This window comes from Trichoplusia ni, chromosome 9 (assembly GCF_003590095.1).
Source record: "Trichoplusia ni isolate ovarian cell line Hi5 chromosome 9, tn1, whole genome shotgun sequence".
NCBI classification, from domain to species: Eukaryota; Metazoa; Arthropoda; class Insecta; order Lepidoptera; family Noctuidae; genus Trichoplusia; species Trichoplusia ni.
In genome coordinates, this window is record NC_039486.1 from 4,625,593 (window position 1) to 4,651,825 (window position 26,233).

Consider the following 26,233-nt stretch of genomic DNA (forward strand, 5'->3'; position numbering starts at 1 on the left):
TATTTACAAAACTGCTTTAATTTTTTAGCAATCTGTACAAAAGTTTTCAGAGTGTTCTCAATAAATTACTGGAATTCTAATTTGTTTTCTGGCCTAAATACAAACATGTTACGTTTTGTTATGTTCTACATCAGGCAGTACCTATTCATTGACTTTTGTTGCTGACTGTACATCGTTCCGTAATAAAACATTGTTCGTTCATTCCTATTTGTTCAATTGCATACAACTTTTACAAATACGTGTTGCAAGTTAAGCCACAAATTAAATTTAATATTTTCCGTGCTGCATTCCAATTTTGAATTGATTTTATTTTTTACTCCGATTTCCTGCTTTGCCAGTATTGAAACTTGATGTTTGTATTAAACCTTCATTGTAATATCCCTTTGAATAAAATTAAAGTTTTTTCACAGGAAACTTCAATGTTTTTATAAGATTAATTTTAATAATAAAACTTATTCTAATGTTATTATATGCGATACAAGACACAATACCCTTTAAAAAAATTTTTGATTAAGTAACGCGGTAACAATTAACGCACCTCGTAAATAACGTTACGTCCAAGAATTTAGGTATGTCCATTAATCAAACCATATTAGAATGAATGGATAATTAATTATAGTTATTAGGTAAAACAACCCGAACATTGACGGTAATAAACGTGTAATTACTTCTTGAATAGTTTTAGGGCAAAATGTGTAATGTAATTTTACTGTTTTATTCAATCAATCGCCTTAAGGCACCACCTAAAACCACGCCTAAAATTGAGAATAGTTCTTAGCAGGAATTGCAAAAAAAAAAAACACTACAGTCTTTCCAAACGGTACAAGACACTATTAGAATACTAGGCTAGTACTATTAGCAACAAAAACGTTTACGCGTTTGTTTGTATCAGTTACATGCAATTATGAGTACAGTCGTAGACAGCACTTCCTCAATTTCATTTCTATCCGCAGACATTAGTGAATGCCGCGCCCGTTACCGACTCGAAGAAAAATATCGCGAGGTGACTGACCGGAACTGGTAACTAGTATTCGAACTGCAATGTATTTTGCATTTATTTAAATGTGAGAATTTTACTCATTAAAAACAATTTGTATTCTATTTTTGGATTCGTTCGTATTTGTAATTTATTTTAAATAAAGTATTTTCTATTTAAGTATTAGATACTATTTTCATTTTTTTTAATTTAAATTTAAAGAATAAAACCATATTTGACAACTTGTTTTTCATCTTCAAGTGTTAAATTATAATCAAATTTATCGATAATTCTCAATAGATCCTAAGTACGACCAACACCAAAAAACACATGTAATATCAACATTATCTAACACACATGCCGACTTACATACATATTAGTCAATGCGACTTACGAGTCTGTAGGCAAACATTGTTACGGCACTATTCATGTAAAGAATGACAATAGCCACAATGGGTGCACTTAACTGCCAAAATTTGTACGCAATAAGGCCCATATGGTCTACATTATGGCCTTTTCGTAACACTGATACTATCTACAAGCTCGACTATCAACTGTCTTTTTGCATTGTGAAATGTTTTGACCGAGCCAGCAAAAGTGGATTGAATAAATCTGTGAACTGATAAACTATGAATGATTGCGATACCGAAATAATTAATATTCAATTTTAGATTTGCATACTGGAAGGAAATTGCGGAAGTGTTGGACAGTTTGTTTACGAATATTGTTTGAGAATTTCTTCAATTTGCATGTTCTTTTGGTAATGTCGTACGAGTTCTTGTATCTCCATATGCTTGACATATTATTTATACACTACCTTAAAACATTAAATTTACTGATTATTTTTTTCAAAAAATTCGCAATTCAATACTTCACTGGAATAGTTTAAAAAACTTTCGTTGTTCAGTCTTTTTTTACAAACATAACATTGATCTCCGAATCTCTCTGATAAAAAATAGCCATATTTGTTATTCCATTCTACCGCTAGAACTGAAATCACCAACAAAATCCTTAATTCAAAATTATAATACAATATTATTCTTCAATCAAACAAGACCGTGCGACAGTTCCACGAAAACCATGCTTAAAGCAGCCAACAATTTAATTTCGCAACACCATGATATGAATCGGACAATTGTTCTTCACATAACCTTCAAATATTCACGTCTTAATAAACAATTACACACATTATTACTTTAGCCCAATCATTATATTTGACATTGTTAAAAAAAACAGTTGACATAATTTAATTTTAATTACTTTTAAAGGTTATTTCACTTGAATAGAATGTTCGTTTGTCTTAAATATGTGTCAATGAAAACTAGAGCGGGATTTTGACATGAATTTTGGGTGATTTTTAATGGATTTTTATTAATTGATTAAACGGTATTATCAATTGTCACCAAGTAAATTTGAAGTATCGAATATAAAGCTGACGTCTCACGGTCCAGTGTTTACAAGTCCGTACCATGGGACCGTGGCTTTACACATAAAGTACGTGACCTTGGTTAATTGGCGTACCTTCACCTATAAGACCGAGTAAATAAACATGCAGGACATAATACCTATTCCGTTTACATTAGACAAATGCATGTAGATAACGAAGTTAGATGTAGTTATAAATAGGAATATAGAGACTTTATTATGGTTAGAATTAAGTTTGTTTAGTAACAGCGGAGAGGTATTTAATAAAGCTATGTAAACTGGCACTATTCTTCTTTGGAAAGGATAGCGGTATCGTGTCAAGACAAGTTTAAGTTTGCTTTCAATGACAATTTCGGGCCTTCTTAGGGCCTATACTCTTAATTAGTAACTGTTTCAATTGCAACCACTTCATCAAGCCTCGATTGAATTCTACAGCTGTAGCAGTGATGATGATAGTAGTTCATGACCGATATGAATACGCTTAAAGTATTAATACTAAGTATAGTCTGCTTTTATTTAAGACACTATAAGATTAGACATGCAGAATTTAAATAGGGTCATAGGAACACATTAACATTTGGATAATTTCAAGTTGGTCACGTTTCGTATCTAAGAAATAAATATATGGCGATCTGAACATGATAAAACTGTTTCAGAGGTGAAATAGCACATTCGTAGCCTATTTGTTGCTATATAATATGTTAACTGTCAATTACACAATGTACGTTTTGTAAAAAAACTTTAAAATTAAACTTCTTTTTTTTCTTCTATCTTTAAATATAATTTCCCGTTAAGAATATTTATTCATAAATATGAATGCAGGCAATAGTGATGTTACGACAATAATGCATAAATAATGGTTAGGTTAAAAGGTAATTAAAATGTTGAAAAGATTTACCTCATGCAATTCTTGCGGGTCCAAGCTTTGTTATCGTCTTGCGAAGCTACAAAAACATAAAAACAATAAAAACCTTGTAGTCCCTTACCGGTGTTAGCCCTTGGATCTCTGGCAGCCGCCGCGAAACTGTTATAAGCCGGGGCATTGTAACTTGAACCGAAACCAAAGTCGTAGTCAAAGGTTCTGAACTGCGCCGATGTAAGTGCTAAGCACGCGCACATGACTAACGCCTGTGAACAATAGAAAATATAGGTTAATATCAATATAAAAAGAAAAAAAAGTCCAAAGGTTTTATTAAGGTCAAGTCACTGGCACGAAATAACCGTCACTTTAAATTTAGCTACAAACGAAAAATCGCCATAAAGTAAAAGAAAAAATCGAATTTTAAATAATAAATGTAGATCGAATGAGGTGAAATAGATCGAGATCAATTTTGATATTTTTCATGACATGAGCTGCTTTTACACTTATAAATTGTTGTGGTTTCCGATTTACGTTTCGCACAAATGGTTAAAATCCAAGTAAACAATTAGTACCGCAGGCAATCATAGTAATAACGATTTCGGTCAAGCCATTACAAGTCAAACGATCAGTCAATCTTATAACACTTTAGCTCAGCTAATAGTTAACAATACAATATATTAAACGGTAACAGGCGTGAAACGTAAAACTATTATCAACTATGATTTATGACAAAACTAAAGGCGTGTTTTCAAAATCAAAACTAAATTTCAACAAAACAAATAAATCTGTTATTTATCGTATTTATAAAACTTCCTACTTGGAATTCCTGTATAATTTGAATATGACTTACAATACTATAATTATATTAATATTAACACCATTTACACCTCTATAAAAGCGCGCGCAAAAAGGCGAACAAAAAACCATGGATAATAGAACGCGTGACATTTAATGACATGCATTTTAGAGCACCATTAACTTGCCATTAAGATTTTTATAACAATTATTTTTGACATAATATCTGTGAAGTACGCGGAATTTATTCAAATGTTTAAATATAGAACGAGGTTATTACTCCTCTAACTCTGGCAAATGGGACTAGAATTAAAAAGTAAAATTGCAATAAAGGTTTTAGTGCTTTTGTTTCTTAATGAGAATAGTCATTTGGATTTAGAATCTAGACGTTAATTTCCTAGATCTGCGTTCATTGAACTTGTACAGTTCAACGAGAACAAAAACGTTTCATAAACTTAAGTGCAGTATTCAAAATGGTAGGAACCAGTGAAAAATGAGCTATCCTGAATTTTTTTCTCTCTCCTCATTTTATCAAATCCTCATTTTAATCCAATAATAAGAATGACTAAACAAAAAATTCAGATATATTTATAATAATAGTCCAAAACCCGTGTTAAACGTTGCAGACCTTCATAAGATTATTTTGACGATGTAAAACATATAATATTTAAGTTTTTGTACACTATATACAGTCAGAGATAAATAATAGATCAAGAACTTCGAATCAAACAAAGAACAAATCAGAGCAAGTTTTTTTTTAATCTTAAGTCAGCAATTACATTTCAAGAGTCAAAACACGTGAACATTATTCCATACATGAAATATCATACGATCTAAGCATTAACTCAAATCGATATCTTATATTAAGATCATATCTCGATTTAAAACAAAAATACTATACCTATGACTCGTAAAATATTTATCAAACGAACAATGAGTCTTTTAATCGATAGAAACATTATCGATACAATTAAGTAACATGTAACATATCATTTATTTAATTGCTACAACTAGCGACCTATATTGTTAGCCCACACACACATTGCTTATATTGCAATACCTTAATCATTACCGAATGCGATGACTGCATTGATTTATTTACGAGCTTACCTTCAATTCAAAACAATAATTATTTTTAGTAACCGTAACTATCGTACGTCTTTCTGATATCCATAATTTTACCGGTTTTTAAACATTACTAACCGCTAAAAAGCTCAACTAGAGAAGATCGCTACTCTAAAATGGAACTTAAATTAAAAAAAAAGAACACAAAAACATTCGCGCAATTTCAAAGCACTCGTCCTCTACGGCAACGTTCACTTTCTAAGCGATTCATAATTAGAACGCCCGCACCATATTCACATAATTAATTTATTCATAAATGTAGATTAAAAAAGTTTCGCAACCGTCTTTTATCAGTTGCAGGAAGGTAGTACGCGGAAACGTAGGTTGTATGACGTAAGCAATGCATACATTCATACTGACTTAACTGGTTTAGAACCAAAACAGGTATATGAACTTGATATGTGACCTTACTTGAGGACTGGGCGTGCGTGAACTCTCAGCTGATGTGAGCACACGTGTGCGGGCGAACAGACCGGCGGCCAAAACGTCACAATATAATTATAATATAACTTTTTCTATATGGAAATAGGCTGATACGGATAATGTCTTCCTTTTTAAATGTCACTACAGCAATATTCATATTTATTGACGCATTTAGAAATGTCAAGTTAAAACATCACAGTTTACAATGTCGTTGCTCTGATTAACATAAACTAATCGTAAGTTGGCATTAACTAGGACAAGTGCCCTTATATGATTGGTACATTCAAAGAAAGCTTTACTCAATATCTCGATAACTATCGGTTCGAATCTAAAACAATAAGCAGTAACTTAACATGTAAAGTTATAACCGTAAATCGTTTACTTCCGTGGTAACAATTTATGCTACTGGCAACTTTCGTAACTTGCCCAGTCTGAGCGCCCGTCTGCACCGACCAACGCAACCTGCTATTTAAGGATAAATTGTAAACGCTTTCTGCATCGAATATGATAATTAGTTCAATACACTTTGCTTGCAAAACTGTGACAAATTTTATCGCTCGAAAATTCGTATCGTTTTCGAATTATCGCGCGTTGTCGTAATAGGTGATAGTCGTGTATTGTTCCCTGTTTATTCGATAGCTCGATACGTATTCGTTATTCAAGTGACTTATCGTGTAATCTGAACTAATTATAATAGATTTGCGTGAAAACTCGAGGTTCTCATAACCTGCATTTAACTGTTCAAACAAGTCATAAATATTCAACAAATAACATTGCTAACACTTTCGGTTACGAATAGAACGATATTTAAGTGTAGTGAAATGTTATGTTTAAACATAAACGTGACTTGTTTTAGTGTTCGCAATTAAATGTAACGGGTTTTGGACCATCGGATATCTGCATAAAACGCCAACGTCAAACGGTCTATCGCCAAGAAATCGCTTTCCTAACTTGGGCTTGTACACAATAATTATCGTATTCATTAAGAAATACTTGTAATAAATAAACTCAAGACCAATAAAATAGTTTAAATATTCCAACTTGGTTATGTGAAATAACGAGGCAAGTTTAAATGCAGTCTAGGAAGTTTAGCAACTAGTGTTGGGCTGTTGGTATTGATGAAACTGCTCGCGATAAAACCATGGAGATAATTGTGTTATACAACAGTATTAGAAAGGCTTTAGGGTTATGTATTAGGAAGGTCTACCAAACTAAGAGCTGTGTAAATCATCATTAACGCAACCAACTACTCACGCTACAATCTATACCGGTGACAGCGCAGTTAACGCGCCTGTCATGATGACATCTGTCATTTTGACGTTTATCGATGTCATGTTGAAAGTTCATTTTCACCGGTAATACAACCAGTTTTGTTCTGGCAGTGTCAAGGTGAAATTGAACAATGTCTTTAGAATAGGTTACGTAAAATATGCAGTATCCCGCCATTTTTCATTAAGCATTAAAACTTGGTATTGAAATACACAATGAACGTAACAAATGCACGATTTCACGAATATTTATCGAATTAGGTGTTTAGTTCAATGTCAAAAATTATCAGAAAGATATTTCGTTAACTTTACCTAGGGTTTCTTCGGAATCGCTTTAAGGCTGTTTTTAATAAATGTAATGTAAATTCTTAGTTGACAGGTGCAATCAGTTTGCGATTGCTTACAAATAGCTACGTGGGTGAGACGGCTCATTGCAAAACGCGGGGTTCCTGCCAGAATTCGAAATCACTCGCGAATTTAGCGAGTGGATAACGAAACTATTTATTACGAGTGATATGATAATGGAACCTGGTTTTATGAGAGCAGTTTCATTTTATTGAATTTGAAGTATACAAGTGCAGTAACAAAACAATACGAAATAAAAGCTTGTTTTTGTTGTCGAATAAAATCTTAATACAAGTAAAATGTAGGTCTTATATAGTGAAGGATGCATCTTACAAGTGTATGATTAAGGCCTGATTTTTCAATCGTCGGATAACTTTTATCTGAGGAATAAATATGGCCGTTTGACATATTTTATATACAAAAGCTGTCATAACGTCAAACATATTCGTCGAATAAAAATTATCTGGCGATTGTAAAATCGGTGATTAATGATGGAAAAGTTATAGTAGAATAATAATAATTTAATATCAGTTTTTTAACTCTGTGAAAAGATTTTTGGTGATAACTGCAAATGACTTCACGCAATCCATATTGTGTTTTTGACCGAAGAGTTTTTTTTTTGCTTGATATACTTCGCTTTAATATCATTCAATTAAACTAACAATACAAATATTTAACAACAAAACAACAATGGCGTAGCTACCAATCTTTTCACTATTTATAATGTCGTAAGAATCCATTAAAATGCCAAGACAAGTGACATTACGCAAATAATAGTAAGCTTTAATAAAGTTTCTAAAAATATTGCGAAGGTCGTCAATGTAGGGACAGAAATATAATTAATTCTACTTTCAGTTATGACCGCTTACACAATCAACAAGGATGAAGTTTATCTAATTTTCTAAAAAATAATAGTATCTAATTAGAAATCCATCAACTAAATTGTTTATGTATTTAAATGAATTATTAATATTCTTTTATATCATATAAGTCAGTATAATTTATGCTTCAAGAAGATCTTTTGTATAATATTTTCAATCACATAATGACTATTCATTTAATTACGGTTTACTCACGAGTAATTATCGGATTATCGGATTCAACCGGAGTCCGAATCATGCTACTAATCTGCCTCACGAAAGTAATTATAATGACCAGATAAATGTTTTTACGTACGACAAAAATATTGAAATTTTGAAATTAGGTGAATCAAAACTAGTGAATTACAATAATCAGTAGTGAGGCTTATGTCCTACTGAAAGTGTGCAGTCGTGGAAATGAGATCTGCGCACTGCATACTGAAGAATGGTTATTCTTCACTATCTCATGGTGGAAAACTCTCTTTATTATAAAAATATAGAACAGAAACGTATTTAATTAAGTAAGTTATGCGTTGATGAAACATACGAATTCCCAAACAAAACTGTTTTTGCCTAATGATATAATTTATTTATTATCCATGTAACGTGTCAAAAATTAAAACAAGGTTAACCCGCGTTATTAATTAACGCATTAAATACCTTAACATTACATTCTTGTCATACATTAAATTCTTTATAGACGTTTACGCACACCTCACGTATGTAACATAATATGATAAAATGCAGTTGAAAAATGAACCTTATTTTCTAAAGGTTAAGGTGTAAATTTATGATTTAATGGTACATCAAATCGTAGATATCAAGACGATAATATTTATAAAGCTTGGGGCGAAGACATAGTTAACAAATGATTTGTAATAAAATAAATGAACTGAGAATTTATGACTCAGGATTGAAAAAATACGAGCATTTTACTTTGTTGCAACTTGTAGTAATATAAATCTTTATATCGCATCATTAGCCCCCTAATGTGTGACATTGAGGGCTCATTTTACAGAAGCTTTTAGTTTTTATACATTTATGAGTACTTCTATTGTTATATTTTGTGAAATATTAAAAATAAAGTATTAATTACTACACGTCGTGGTCATTCTCCCACCACTGAAATTCCTCGCGACACAAGGATAAAATGACTTAATACCGGAGCCGTTTCAATAAAAAAAGAATTAATATTTTATCTTCCCTTAAAAACGGTAATTACGTAATATATTTTTAAATAAATAATCATTCAACCATTAATAATACTCGAAGGTACTGAAGCGCTTCATAACAGACAGACACGCTAATCGAAAACAACTGAAAATCAACTTTTCATACTAATTACGAATAAGGTATTAAAGCTGGTTACTCACGATCGTAATACAAACGAAATCGCAACTTATCAATGTCAAATGTGTAACCAAAACCTTGTAGTATGTGAGCACACAATTCACAAATCAGGCCGTTTTGTATAGAATTAAAGGTATCACTATACTTAGCGAAGTTCTAAAAGGCATTTCTGTCTCTACATTCTTCTTGGTAGTGAGTGAGACAGCATGACCTCGAAAGGCGAGTTCTAGCTGAGTGTCGTTTAAAAGCAAATAAGTCATTGGTCACGGCTGTCACACATCAAAAATAAAGATTATGTACTTGATCCTTGACAGTCGTTAAAATTAATAGAAAATTGAGATAGACACAGATCCAAGGATTATTATTCTTGAAGAGTTTTGAGACAAACTACGTAACGCCCAAACCTATACAGGAAGATTAAAAAAATACTCGGAAAAATAAGATTAAATGACTTTCAACAAGCGATAGTCAATTGTCATCCTCTCCGAGACAGCGGGCCTACTAGTACTTGTTGAAGTAATAGTATTATTGTGGAAAGGAGACGACACGATGTGAATGTAGAGCTGCATCACTCTTCCCCACAACAATTATACTTTAGAAGACGTTGGTAGACGCTCAGTAGTAGTCTGTAGTACTTATAATGCGGCCAAAGGCACGCGTGCGTCGAAACCGAATCAAGTGTGAACGCATAGTTGCGACACTATTGCGCAACAATCCAAGCATTGTGCAGTCTGTGTAACTCCATATTTAGTATTATACGTCTAAGTGTCGAACGATCTCGCGCCAGTTTTAGGGGGCTTATGCAAAAGGAATGTTACGAGTACAAGACAACATTCTGAAAGCCGACTGTTGTATTTATTTATTTATAGGAGTAGCCGAATTATATTTTAGAGTTGACAATTTAAGGATGAATAGACGACCGAGAGAAAACGAAGTATTGTAAAATTTTGTAGGTATGAGTAGTATTTTTTAACAGAAGCTTATGGTAAACAAACAGTATTAACAACTAATGAGTTTTTAATCTAACATTTTGAATCAGTGGAAGTACTGACACATGAAATAAGACTCTTAATTTTTTCATTCTTAAAAATACAGATTAAAGATTATAAATCATCAAAGTTATGGAAAGTGTGTCGCACAAATTAAACTGTTTAATCAAAAATGCAAAACATGAAAAACGAGATTTTTCGATAATAAATCATATAGCAACATATTTTTTTAAACTCGTGTGTATCGGAATGTAACAAATTTTTAAGAGATATAATCGTCACGCTTATGTATATCAAGTTTGTTATTATGTAAACATATTAAAACAAGTATTATTGAAGGAATACTAACATAATATTACGCAAGTGAATATCAAACAGGCTAATTATTAATTACAATAGTTACGTAGCTGTCATGACTGACGTTGACTGTGCCGATAGCCTAGTGGTATAGATATGAGCGATCTTTCCCCGCGGATGACAATCATTTCTGTGGTGTACGATTTTTTATTCTAAGTATGGATGTTTGTGCATATGACTTGAATGTTTGTGAAGCCCACGCGATACAAGAATGAAATAACTTAGTGCAGAAGGCGTTCGATCAGAATTTGTTTCGTATATCAATCTTTATAAATGGATGGTATACAGTTTGTATTTCCGATTCATTTATTCTTGTTACGTTTCCTTGTTGTTTCGTTTAAAATCACAATTTTAAATTCCGTTTTAAATTCAAAACTTTCATGCCGCTTTGATATGTAAAAGTAGAAATACAAATAGTTATTTCCTTCTGCATCACTCAAATCTTCGAAGCCCACTAATATTCCGTGATTAATCATAATTTTTTTGTTTCTCTTAGCATTCCAATATTGAACATACATAAACATTAAACATACATAAATGCAGTATGAATAACAGACTTTCCAGTTACGTGATGTATACAGACACACACACAGACACATATTAAGGATCACGCGATCATGCATTTTGTTTTTTAATTTGTATTACATTACAACCAGATTACTCTGTGGGCTACCACCACGACTTAAACTTATTTTATTACTAGCTGTTGCCCGCTACTTCGTCCGCGTGGTTAAAAGATATAAGTTAGGAATTTTTGAACGGAAGCCCTCGAAGATGAATAATTTTCCCTGTTTTTTCTACATTTTCCATTGTATCTTCGCTCCTATTAGTCGCAGCGTGATGGTATATAGCCTAAAACCTTCCTCGGTGAATGGTCTATACAACACAAAGATAATTTGAACCAGTAGTTCCTGAGATTAGCGCGTTCAAACAAACAAACAAACTCTTCAGCTTTATATAATAGTATAGATTAGTATGGATATAGATATAGATGGGTGTAGAAGGGAGATATCGCTCTACACCTTATATAGCACTGTTACGCTTCCCCGTATTCGCTACGATTTTACATCGTAGCATACGTTTTTTCATCTTTTTCTATACTATTGGGTTTGGTTTTTAGTTAGTCCCCTTGAATACCATATCTTACGTAGAGCGACTACTCTGCCCTCCGCAACAGATTTTACTAGGTTAAACATTGACTAATATAAACCTCTCAAGTGTTAGAGGGATTCAAAACTCTGACTTCCGTAGAAATAGACTAAACTCTAAAGAAAAACCGATATTAGGTAAAAGTTATACCTCTAACAATCGTACGTTTATCCGATCTTTATTCTTTATATTGATTCTTATAGCAGCAACAGAAATATACTATCTGTGAAAATTTCAACTAGCTATGATCAATCATGAGAATCGGTGACTGACACACAGCGATACCTCAGAAATAGAGTTTCATTTTTACCCTTTTAGCACGAAATCGCAAAGACACACAGTATACACAGTGTTAAATTTAAAACGAAACGCAATCTTCTTTTCTTAATGTTTAGCAATCGACACCACTTATTAGCTGGAAAACGGATGTACCGCATCCTTGCACATAAATACTCACAAATCTAATCCATCTGTGTATGGTATTAACTTGGATTTATTACTGGCACAGTAGCCTTTCACTTGGAGATGATCACTTAAGATCAGATTCGGATGCTATTAATAGCGAGCACGACAAAACAGATAAGTGGTCCAAACACGATGTGATGCAAGCAGACAGACAATAACCACTTAAAATAAGGTATTAAGCGTAATTGTTTGATTTTTTGCAGTGGCAATTTTCGAAGTCAAGTCATCCATATGATTCGATTGTCATAACTCAACATAAATAGTTCCAATTAAAACAATTCAAAAGGCACGTAATTACATAATTGGTTATTATTTTTTTATTTATGCGTAGATGATTCGGCGCTAATAATGAGTTTATATTAGCAAAGCAGATGATTTTTATCACGAATACCGGATATTCTTCAGGGTTATTATAAAATGTTGTATCACGCCTCAAGTTTCACCGATTATTTTCGATAATTATTGATTCATATCAGATTTATGGACTAAGGTCACCTGTATCATTACTCTGAAATTATTATTTATGACAATACGCTAATGTGGTTGAGAATAAGAACAAATAATTTGCAAAATTCTAAAAACCTCTAATGTTCTATGAATTGCATGTAATGACGTCATAGTCAAGTAATGGATTCGTGATAGAGGACACTAATCCTGGCTGATGAAAGAAACATTAAGTGACATTATGTCGATATTCAAATTTAAAAAAGAAGCAAGCGGTCATAGAAACAAAATCATAAAAAAAAGTAGATTCTCTAGATATGTTTTAAATAGAACAAAATTTCAAAAATAGAACATTTTAAATTGACGTAACGTAACTTTTTTTCTTCTAAAGAGAGCCAGCCAGTCAACCATATTTGTTAATCAAAATTTTTGATGTATAGAAAATCATTTTTATTTTATTTAAAGTAGTGTGATAAATAAAATTATACTCAAAGGAAACCAGTAGCAAAGTAACATTCCCGTATCCTTCTAATGCAAAATTATGGCATTATTTATCATAGAAGGTCTAGATGTCCAGTAATGGACGTTAACGGACTATTATTGATTCGTATCAAAGTATTACGGACTAAGGTCATATCTATTATGCCAGCTATATAGGGCTAGCTGAATGTGTATCATGATTTACGACATCAGTGCGCTATTATACTCGAAACAATGTTTATTATGTCTATAAAGCTAGTGAGTGCTTGGGTAACATTTCATTACAAACATTTCTTGACAGATATGATGTTTTAAGTAGAATGGAGTCGGGAAAGTAAAATATAAATTCCACGTCAAAAATGAATGTTCCTGTACTATGATATAGACATTGATGTCATCGTGAAAGAAATATGGTCAATTATTTTAATAATTTGCATGCTATTAATTCAGTTTTACTAATGAGCTATGCAAATTATTGCTAATACCGATTTAATAAATCCTTGATCTTCTTAAACAATGTGCTTTAAATCAAATCTGAAAAATGCTTTCCGGATTCCTATCATGCTACGGATTTTTAGCTTTAATAACATAATTGTTTATAAATTGAATAGATTAGTCTTAACTCTCAAGCGTGCGTTTACCCACAAATTATTGTTATAAATTATACTTTGCATAATCGTGTGACTACTGGCCGTTATAGTTAAACATAAAACATTTAAAATTAGAACTAATTAGATTATGAACAAACCTTAAACCTTGAACATAGCTGATAGATATTTTTTAAAACAAAATTGCAATAAGCGTTCCTTTTTTTAAATAAAAAGAGGTTGGTTAAAACTGTTACGATATTTTTTAATATTTTAATTTTAAATTAATCACGCACGTGTAGTCTTATAATTCACTTTTAGCACTTTCAAGGAAATCGCGTAACATCTAATTTTAATAGAAACGCCACAAATCATTCGGTCGAATGTCGATGATCATTTATTGGGACCTTTCCGTATTTAAAAATCCATGACATTCAATATGTCGTTATGTATGCACCCGTTTTAAAAGCTGTTATAACTCATGTCAACTACTTTATCGAACACTCCAAATCCAATTTTCCAAACAGACCGTTATTATTGCGTATTAAGTGATATTGTTCATATTTATAACTGATGCCATAAGTTTTGATCAATAATTAAAATTGAACATAATTTTGTAGTGTTTTTTATAATGTTGTTCTTCAGTTACTAGGTGAATACTTAGTAAATATAATTATGATGCAATCAACAGTCCCCAGCCAAAAGTTGACTCTGGACACGTCGGATTAAAATCATAACCCTTCAGGGAGTATTTCCATCACCAACTTAAAAGGAGATGGTTGGTTCTCAATTCAGTTATATGTTCTTTTTAAACATAAAAATGTAAATCCACAACCTTACATTAATAAGTCAAGTAGCATCATAATATTATTGGTATTCTGACATCTTCGAATACTGAATATTGATCGCAATTTACGAGTGTCACCTAGATAGTCAAGGTTTGTCTACGTCATAAGACTAACCAACATCATTATCGCCACGCCTGTATATTCCAAGCCATTTTAACCGTTTTACAATTTACATTCGATTATAAAACTGTCCACTAGTATTGCAAGCAAGAAGGCCGCATCGTACGTCATTATTCTCCTTTTATTTATGTATCTTTTTTGTTTACGGTAGGCATATTTTAGTGGAGGTCACGTAGAATGTTGTTTTATCAGCAGAATGCAATTTAAATTTTCCATTTAATAATAGAGCGTTCATTTAAAAATGGAATCATGTTTTAAAAAAACTATGACATGGAAATTCAGTTTTTTTAAATACTGTTCCCAATTCGAATTCGAAATCGCCAGTTGGCAGTTGAATATTAAAAAATGGCGTCGTTAATGTATAAGTATAATTGACAAGTGGAGAAGTGCTAACAATGAGATATTAATCAATGTCAATTTGACAAGTCCTAACGACCAACAATAGTCCGAGATAGAGGCTAAATTACGGTAGTTAAAATTTATGTATTGCCGGGACATTAAGACGTATAGCCTACGCTGACATTACGTATCATAGGCAAGGAGGTAATATTATATTAATGTGCCTATTATTAGGTAATATACCTGGCGTACTTAAAGCTGCATTTTTGAGAAGCGGAATATAGAATCGTTGTGTAGGTACCAAAAGCTATTAATAAACCTCTAAAATGTATTATAAATATGGAGAAATCGACTAGCTATTAATTAAAATATCTTTAAATAAATCTTAAACATTGCGTAAGTTCGTCCAATTCGAAGTTCCATTTAAGTGACTTGCTCAAATTGTAACTTCAATATGGTAAGTTATTCCATTGCAGGCTGCCCATTAACAGCTAGACATCACTTAAATAGTCAAATAGCCGCGAGCTTGCATTATCCCCGTGTCTATTGGGCCCACCAAAAGTTCCGCATTCCAAATACATTGTGGACAAACTAGACTGTGGTCGACCAGACCAAACGGATTTCTTACATTCTCGTGTTTCCTCGTATATACTATTACGGATGTGTTTTTAGGATTCCGTACCCGTAGGGTAAAACTGACTCCAGTGTTTATCTGTCCGTCCATCACCAGGCAGTTCTCATGAACCATGATAGATATACAGTTGAATGTAAAGAAAAAAGTAATCATTCGCGGTTATGACGCATATAGGGCACAAAACAGAAAGGCAAATATGCATACAAATTATGTTGTATTTCTATTATCATACGGTCATAAATTTTATAGGTCGTCGTCGATGTAGAACATTGATTTTTCTTTTGTCTATTTACGGACATGAGTGTTTTAAGTCTGACTCGCACTTGACTATTTTTTTCTATGATTGCGTATGGATATAATTGGCTATGAACCTTCAAGGGGAGATCCGTGTTCACATACATACATTCATATGTATTCTTGAAATTGTCATCATTATATGTTGTTTATTATGTGTTTTCCTTGCTTAGATAATTATTGTTATTGGGTTTTTGTTTAAGTTGATTCTTGGTAGCTGTTAAGTGTTTATTGTGATCTCATCAATTCCTATAGCATAATACCTGATGTTAAAATACTATATTATTATTATCAGTCTAAATGGAGTACCTATTTCAGGATAGGAAGCGATGGTTGCGTGTATAAAGATTTACTAGATTCCCTCCGATTTCTATTCCAAGCTGATCCGAACTGCCTAAGCTAGTATTAAAAAACCCTTCAAATTAGGTAAATTAGATTCATATTTCTTTGCTGTTTGTTTTAATAAGATTGTTACCAACGCGCTTGATTACGTAGTCAGTTTTTATCATTCTGACTTGAGACTTATAAAGTCACACAAGCATCCAAACTAGGCTCAGGTCAAATGAAAAAAAAAACAATAAAAAAAAATGTTCCGTACCTAGTTCAGTCGGAGCCTTATAGCTTAACGTACGAATTAATTGCCCCATGGTAAGATTATCCTTTGAATCAACCATATCAAAAGAGGTTACCACTTAAAAATATATTGCACAGTCTATTGTTCTACGCAACACTGTCGAATATAACCTTACTTGTAACTATATCCGTTTCTAATTCATAATATCTATATAATGTTAAGAACAATTTAAGCCTGAGATCAAAGGGAAATACAATACGTTTATTGACCAAGAAATTCGTAGTTTTATCACTTGAATACAATTCAACTGACAACGATATTTTACACATGAAGAAATATTTAAAATAACGGTGTCAAATTCGTTTTGACAGCCGTTTGACAGATTCCCAGTGAACTACACGTTTGAAACAGATAGTTCGAATTACAAAAGTTTAAATATTCCTATTTTAAATTGGTTTTAAAAAGTTTGTATTCTATTGTAACGAAAATCAATTGCGGATATTTGGCTTGTAAAATAGCAGAATATATTTGGGGCATGGTATTATTAGGGTCTATTATAGTTACCGGTAAGCCGTAACTTACACCTTGAAATGACAGAGACAATACTCTATGAGGCCTAAGGGCTAGTTTATTGACGTTTAGTTTTGTGATTATTTCATTCATTTGTATGCAAACTTAACTTTCAAAACATAAATAATGGACAAAAATGGCACTCGCTTCATCTCAACCCATTTTCCGAATTCCAAATCCTTATTAAGCATAGACAATTTCTCATTAGAATCATTAATTATTTATTATATTCAGGTATTTCTACATTTTCGTAATTATTTCCACCTTTCCGGTCAAACCAGCTATCATAATTAAAGTTAAGTAATCATAAAACTAAACTGTTTGTATTTAAATCAAAACTAGGTTACGACTGTTAAATGCTTACTTGAGTCAAAATAACTCTACTTAAAAACAACGATTTGTTTACATAAAAAAAAAATGTTATAAAATTAAGATAATTTTTGTTAATCTCTTCGTTATTCATAATTTATATGAAGCATCAATCATTTTAAGACGTCCGCGGTATAAACATCAACACTTATGTTATTTTTATATTAATTTATTTAAATGTATGTTAAGATCACATTTATAAAACAAGAGCGACCGTGAACTACTGCGATGTGGGAGGATACACAAGCTATAATGGTAAACCTACGTGTTGTATTAATTACAACACGTAATTATACAAGAACTGATAACCTATGTTGTAAGTATTGATGGTTACGTTAATGTCTTAATTGACGCATTGACTGAACTTCAAATATTAATAGGTTTACAAAATCTAAAACCCACGTTTTCAAATCGGGTGACGTATCAATTGATCCAGCCGTTTTTATATTTGTAAATAGCACTGTTGTCGGGTTTAAAGCTACCCTGAAAATTTCAGGCTGCTAGCTTATCGGGAAGTGCCTCACAATTGTGTTGCAAAAATGCAACCGGAACGACAAACAAACAAGTGAGAGTATAAAAACGTGGAAAAAAATATGGATATCTTCTTTCGATATATGTTGATTTGACTCCGGAAAATAAAGAACAAGTACTAAAGAACTTAAACAAATAAGTAGTGTTATGTTTTAAGTAAGATTTAGATGTAGAAAGAAGTCAACATTTCACACTTTCACTAACACTCCAACATCTAAGCGAACGAACGAGTTCATCCCATAAATTAAATGAAAAATATCTAAAATTTTCTCGAAGAAAACCAGTAGCTTATATCACGTAATAAAAAGCTTGTGCTGCCATGAATGGGTAGTCAACGTCACATAGCGGAAAGCCGGCTTGCGCGGGCGCATTAAAATACTCACATGACGACGACGCGTGCTCGAGACCGGTCCTGTTGCTTCCGTCTTCCGAGTAGCGAACAGTTATAATATTTTGTCGATATCTTAATATTAATATGTGTTTATTATTTGTTAGTTTTTTTTTTGTTTTTTTTATGAGACCTTGATATTTAGATTAGTAGTGGTTGTATTAAACTGATATCTATTAGATGGAAGAATGATAATATAAAATAGAATTGAACTGGTCAAGTGGGTTCTTACTCGTTAAAGGGAGGGCTCCATAAAAATTGGCTGAAGAAAACAAATCGAGTGAGTTACAAATCACAAATTCATTTTTCGCTCAATAACTTTATTGCTAAACCTCCATCTTTATTTTTAGTATTTGATGTTTTATTGGTAAATTTCAACTTTCCAGCATGAAATGACACGCCTGGTGACAGACGGACAGACAAGAGACATGGGATTTCTGGGGTCAGAACCCAAAAACTGAGTTCCATAAAATGGAAGAACGGATCATTCTATTAAAAATTATATTTATGAGTTATTGACATATTTAATGTTACTTCTATGCTGATTTTAATACTGGATTAATAAAGATATATGATTAACAGACAAGGTTCCCTCTTAATTGCAGTATAAATAACCAGCAAAAATACTTGCATAAATAACGACTTATCTCTTTAAAGTTCAGTGCCGCAAGTAAAACGTTAACAGACGGAAAATAAGTGGATATATAAGTCGACATAATCAATCAAGGTACATTTATATAACTAGTTGTTGCCCGCGATTTCCTCCGCGTGGCTATACAGATATGTGTAAGATAGGATTTTTAGGTACCGTTATAGTTTCAGAGGACACGTATCTTCTCCCCGTTTTTGTAACAAATGTTATTACTACTCTGCTCCTATTAATCATAGCGTGATGATTTATAGCCTACAGCCATCCTCTATCTGATAAATACTTATATTTCAATATTTTTTTCAGATCGGACCGGTAGTTCTTCAGATAACCGCGTTCAAACAAACAAACTTTTCAGTTTGATAATATAAGCATAGATACTGTATTCTGTTTGTTTGCTTCGAGTCCACCTAACGCTTTTGATAACATTTAGTATATATAGTCTATTGAACTGGGAGCAAAGCCGCGAAGTAAACCTAATCTTTTGTAAGACATACAACAAGGAAACAAATATGTACAACAGTCTCTTAAGAATAAAGAGAAGTACAAAAATACCCAGCTCAAGTAAAACATAAATAACTATAAATATTATAAGCAGTAATGTCACAAATTACGCGCGTGCGCAGCTAAACTGTCAGCATTCTACAGACATGAGTGTCCGACGTACACTCTCTCTGTTACATCAGTAAAGAAAACTACAAAAAAATCTCATCGCTCTTAAAATATTGCGAAAACATAACCATTCCGTGACTCAATTCATTGACAATTACGCAATATGTAATAACTATGTTATATGCAAATAGAGGAATATGACAAGTCGATGTTACGATTGGTTTGAAGGTGACTTGTAAGTCTTTTTTTTCTTTTTTATAATAAGATTTAAAGGTAGTTTAAAGTTCAAGCCCATTCACATGCTGTTATAGCTTTATATCATTTCTTATTGTACTCAGTTTACTGTCAATTTCAACATCGAATCTGGACAAGTCATCGTTCCTAGCCTTTTCCCAACTAGTTGGGGTCGGCTTCACGTTTAACCAAATGCAGCTAAGTGGAACCAGTGGAAAGAGCATTGCCTATCTGACCTCCTCATCCCAGTTACTCGGGCAACACGATACCCCTTAGACTGGTTGTCCGAGTTTTTAGCAATAAACAGCCCACAATTTAACGTGCCTTCTGGAACATGGAGGAAATCTTTATAACATCGGTCACCCATATTCAGAAAGACAGCGTCAAGCGTAGCTGTGATCGATCAACTTGTGAAGTTACAATTAAGCCACATGTCTAACTATTCTGTCGTCTTTAATATTGATTCTGCATATTTAATGTTCTTGATGAGATGTCGTTAGACAATTAGTGGTCAAGAACATTAGCATCACATCAAATAGGTCGTCAACCCTATATTTTTAAACAGTTAAAGCATTCAAGCCACCCGTCTCTGATCTAAAGTTAACGATAATTGCGAAATAGACTTGCTCTAATGGCTAAAGACACCGAGTTTATTGACCTTCGACTTCAAGTAATAGTCATAAAATTTCAGCCATCTTTAAAAGTAAAGGTACTCTTTTATTTACAAAACTTTGAAAAGTAAAAGACATTAAAAAAAAATTGTTATACGCTAAATACACCTCCTTCTCCATATTTAGAACATCGATTGTGTATATAAAATAAAAACAAATTTAATGTGATTTGTGACTAATCAAAAAATTAAAAAAAAAACCTGCCACTGGCAAATTTCCATCAGCCAAAGACATTTTATAAAGGAACTAAATTTTATATTAATCTTCAGGCTTTTTTCTTTGGAAAGTTGTCTCCCACACATCCATTTAAACGACCATAAAAACAAAACAGAATCACTTGTCAATTACATAGAAAATGCAGTCGAGGCCGGCATTTATGTAAACACACTGGCAAGGTCTAAGCATTAAACGACATATTTAAATTCTCCTTGACTCATGACTGAGGCCACATGGATTGGAAGGAAGTGAACATCTACAGTGGAAAATTCGTCCAGTCACCGTAGTTCATACCAGCGAAGGTTGAGACATTGACACCGGAGAATTAAAGTGTCGTTATACCAACTTCCCATATACATCGGTCAGAGCCCATTCAATTGTTTTGAGAAAATAACTACCTATGAATCAACAGATTTGATTATAATGAGTGTGAAATATTGTTACTGATGTTGTGATTTTGTGTTGTTTATGTTTATAATAACATTATTGTGTGATCATTTTCTTTTATTGCTTTATTAGACTATTGTTTCAAATATAATTTGGAGGTAGGTCTTAGAGAGTGAAATTACTGAGATTAAGACTTTTAAAATGATCAATTTTGAGAAAAAATAGAAAGTTATTTATTGTTTAGTGTATTTGTACGGAGCCCTCGGTGTCTCGAGTCCGGCTCGCACTTAATAGATGTTAAAATGTCTACCTCTACAAATTTAATAAGATCATTTTATGTAAATATTACTTTATAAATGGTTATTTTCTCACCGACATCTATATTTAGAATATAATAAAAGTTTAAACATTTATGTAAATTGAATTCGCAAATTAATTGTATTCATGTTTCAATTAGCACGGTTTAATTTCCCGTAGAAATCCAGCACCAGTAGCCGAAACAAGAGTAATGCAATCACGGATTTCGCTTTCTACGTATATTTTACGAATGCGCTTTCAAATTACACAAGACTTACAACACCACTCTTAATACAAACCCTATCATTAAAGTTCTATTATTTTAGACACATTCGAATTACGAACACATACTCGTATGTACTGTAGCAATCGTTGAACTTGTCCAATTTACAAATAGTACAATGCAATAAAAATTCCGCTCGTTAAATAACAAATGATCATTATTCATTACCAGCCATTAAGCACGGTTAACAATTAGCGCGCGTATAAAAAGCGCAATGTAAAGTCAACACCCTTTGAAACACACAAAATGGGTCATTCACCCATCCGTATGATCGCGAAGGTTGCTTTTTACATATCTCGGTCACGAGCGAGCTGATCATCTCGTGATCATGAATGTTAAACATTTATGCGAAACTGCACAAAAAAGTACATGGTTTAACATGAGAACCATTGTCTTGGCAGATACACCCTTGGCCGTAATTTATTAAAGACTTTTGTTTGATTGATGCCAAGTACTTAACCGAACACACCTGACCGATATAAGCTCACCAGAGTACTTCATGCATCAGGGCAATTAATTGTCTGATTGTCTGACTGCGATGTTCTTTTATTGCCCAACTAGGAAGCATGCCCACTGGCCGCTAGTGATGCAACAATACTACGCTGTTACTAGTTACTAGCGATTAAGTAAATCAACTAATACACAGACTAAATAAAGGTACGAATTTCATCTGCACACGTTAATTAAAACTATAAGATTGACGGTTGAATTAAACGTAGGAAGCGAGTGCACTGTCTGAACCGTTTTTGTTACTGCAATTTTTTAAGCTTTATTCACATTTACTGGTTGCTGGTTTCAATTGAATTTTGGTTCGAGCGACAGTCACTGGGAATTACTATTTCCATCAACGTTACATTACAAACGGAATGTAAATTAGGTAAACACTGTTTTAAGTGTAAAACAAACAGTATTTATCTTTAGACTAGTTCTAGAGCTGGCTGGAAAATAATGGTGCAAAGAAAACGAAACAATTCGAATGTTTAAATTACGACTTGTGAGTAGAATGACAGTACCTAGTATCCAAGAACAAGGCACTTACATAAGTGTGGTTTGAAAATATTGATTTGTCTCTACATTCTTGTTTTTTGCTATGCGTTCCCTATGCGTCCGTCATGCACAGATCTTGCATACAACTGTTAATTATTACTTGTCCTATACACACGTATTAACTTGTAACATTGTCCATACATCCTAAAATGTAAAACCTTTATTAATTAGCATTATAATTATTATATTGTAAATCCACTAAACAAATAGTTATAACCAATACCTTAGTTGGTATTTGACAACTAGGTAACTCATAGGTCATTGGCGCTATTTGTCAAAGATCCGCAAAATTTGCATGCCTATTGAATAATTATTAATTTTGAGGTTGAATGTAATCAGAAATATTAACAAAGCATTATATTGTCATGGTATATTATCCAACTCATAATCTAAGCGTGAGAACTTTTCATCCCGAGGAAAACCGTAGCTTAGTTGGTAAAGCGATTGACGCGTAGAGCTAGGAGTCGCTGGTTCGAGTACCGTTCGAGTATTTTTTTATGAGTATTGAAGTTTTGAATTATTTCATTCGTTATCCAATTTCAATAGCACTGAATTAATCTACATTTTTCGTAATACTCTACCATTCTTTTCACAAATTTATTGTCAACAGAGTTCTCTACTCATCAAGAACACAAGCTACAAACAAATGCCAACAAGTTATAATTCTTATTTCTGTTTTAGTTAAAAGTCTGATAAAAGAAGACTGCCTTAAGTGTGGAAACGAGACAGCGCTACCAACGTCATAGAGTGCTCATACCATGCAACAACATTGCTCCAGCTGCTGATAGCCCCCAGAACTAGTATTAAAATTATTCTATATATAATAGTAGTATTTATTAAATGCCATTTTCCAGATTTATAAGCTTTGTAACTTAATAGGCAGTTATCGAACGCGATCGTTACGAACTTATATCTCTAACGTACAGTTAAGAACAAAAATATCTATAGCAACAATGTCGACTTTATTCCCTTGAGATAAAGGCGTTGTTCATGTCTGTTTGGTGTTGATAGGTTGACTGTATAATAGAAATGTCTCGGCTGTATTATGAATTGTGAAATTATTACTTCGATTATAGTTTAATATGGGCCGTTTTGCTTTTGAACTTAATGTGTGAAAGGAAAATTGTTAAATATTGCCTAAATATTTCCAACCACTGTCAATGTATTTAATCTATTTATTTTTAGACGGATAGTAGTGACACTTATGTGACAGTGATATACGAATAGATGTATGAAAAAACTTTTGCACTCTCATAATTATCAAAAAAGCCTCTAAACAGCAAGTGCATGGCAAAGGTTTAAAAAATAGACATTTTAAAAATGTTTTAAATCAATCGGAATAAATAATAATAATTACTGTGACAAGAAAAGGACTAATGATTCTTAAAAAGTTAACGAACTTTGAAAATCGAAAGGACTAGAATTTCAGAACGATTTGAAATGAATTAAGAATTATGTAACGAAAGCTTTTTATTCCTTTTAATTACTAGTTAAAGGCTTTTATTTAAATTGTATCGTAATTACTTTTAAACTTTTTTTATTTTTCAACGGCCTGATTGAACTGATTTTAAAATCGATTATGTCAATTTTCACAATAGAGTTACCTTAATTGGCTAAGAGCAATTTAAATATCTTGACTCGTTTTAGTAACAAAATAATTAACCCTTTTAGTTTATTTAAAAATATGTGACACAGTTTGTGTCGTAATAAGGGGTAATCTCAGGAATTACTAAGCTGATATTCATTTTTTTCTTATCGATTATTTTTACATAGGTGTATTAAAATGCTGTATAAATTATGGTTTATTTGGTATACGAGCAGAATAAAAGATGCCGTCTAAAATATTTTCAAGATTCTAATCATCTAGTACTATAATTATTTTTCAATTTCGCTACGTGGGTGACATATTTTGTATGCGACATTTAAGCCAATTAATCTGTCGATTGATAAATGGCTGAATAGATTACTATGCCTGAATAATGGTTTATAACACAAATATTGGCAACCTATTTTTTTTATATCGGCTAAGTCGAGAAAAAAGAATATATTGAATTTTTTTTAGGAGCGACTAATTATCAAGCTTGTAAATGATAATAGAAGTACAAGAAGTTATAAATAATATGCAGTTAAAACCTATTAATATAAACGTCAACGGCTACTTTAAAAATTAACTAAAAGAGAGTTCACTTGTTTCATTACAGTTTTTAATTATCTTCACACTTGGTGTTTGATAATTTTTTTTGACAAATAATGTCGGATACAAAAAAAAATCAAAATACAGAACGTAACACTCAAAACAAAGGACGGCTAAAATGCCAGATTAGCTTAATTGCAAAAAAAAAATACGAATGCTATTACAAGATTATAAAGAACTTCGCTACACTGTATAATTTTAGATCCAAACTTTTTGTACATGCATTGTCTTACTGTGAACAAAGACTTCTTCCTTTCAAGCTAATAGTACATTTTATATACAATCACGATAACAATATAATCGTTATTTACATAGCTCTACTTCCCATTTCAATATTAAACATAGAGTTATTTGACAGAACCTTGTACAATATGTAAATATGTTCATAAAACAAATTGGAATCTAATTTTATCACGGAAATCCGTGTCAAGATATCGTTTGATTCATGTCAGACATTTCGTTGAGTCACAAAAGACAAGAAATTGGTCGTTGCAGTGTTATAATTAGATTTGTCAACTGTTTAAATACTTTTACTATTCAAAACTGTTTTATTCGAACGAGTTGTGAGAAACATTGCAATGATTAAAAATATTTTACTAAATTCTCTAAAATAAATTATAGGAATATATTTTTTTCAGAGTAGAATAATTATTGTGAATGCCACATTCCAGAGTCCACTTTATTGGTCTTATAACTTCATTCTAATTTCAAAAAGTGACAGCTGTCAAATGCAAGCACCTCCCTTGCTGTTTCTGTTTTATATATGGAACTTTGTTTTTTTTTTCGATAATGGAGCATTTTAGGAAAGTTCATAACTTTCCAGCCAATATTAATAATCACATTAAAATCGTTTCTCGATCAAGATTGTTAAGTAATATGAGTTCCGATTCTTTTATTTACAACCTTCGAATTATCCTTGTCTTGCATCTTACATAAGTTAAAAAACTCCGGTAGTTATACAAAGTAACATACATTATGTATGAAATAGATATGTGTATTATTTAATTACTAAGTCGTAATACTGCCTACTCCATGAGATAATATGAGAATTATTCAAATTTTAAGATGTTTTTATG

The 26,233-nt window shown here is 32.3% G+C and overlaps 1 protein-coding gene across 1 annotated transcript in view; it reads right to left on the reverse strand.

Moving 5' to 3' along the window:
• Positions 1-26,233, reverse strand: part of LOC113497337 — a 48,866-nt gene that overhangs the window by 20,260 nt on the left and 2,373 nt on the right. The window contains exon 4 of the mRNA XM_026876858.1: positions 3,388-3,529. Within this exon, the coding sequence (XP_026732659.1) occupies positions 3,388-3,529 (142 nt within the window). The remainder of the gene's footprint in view (positions 1-3,387; positions 3,530-26,233) is intronic.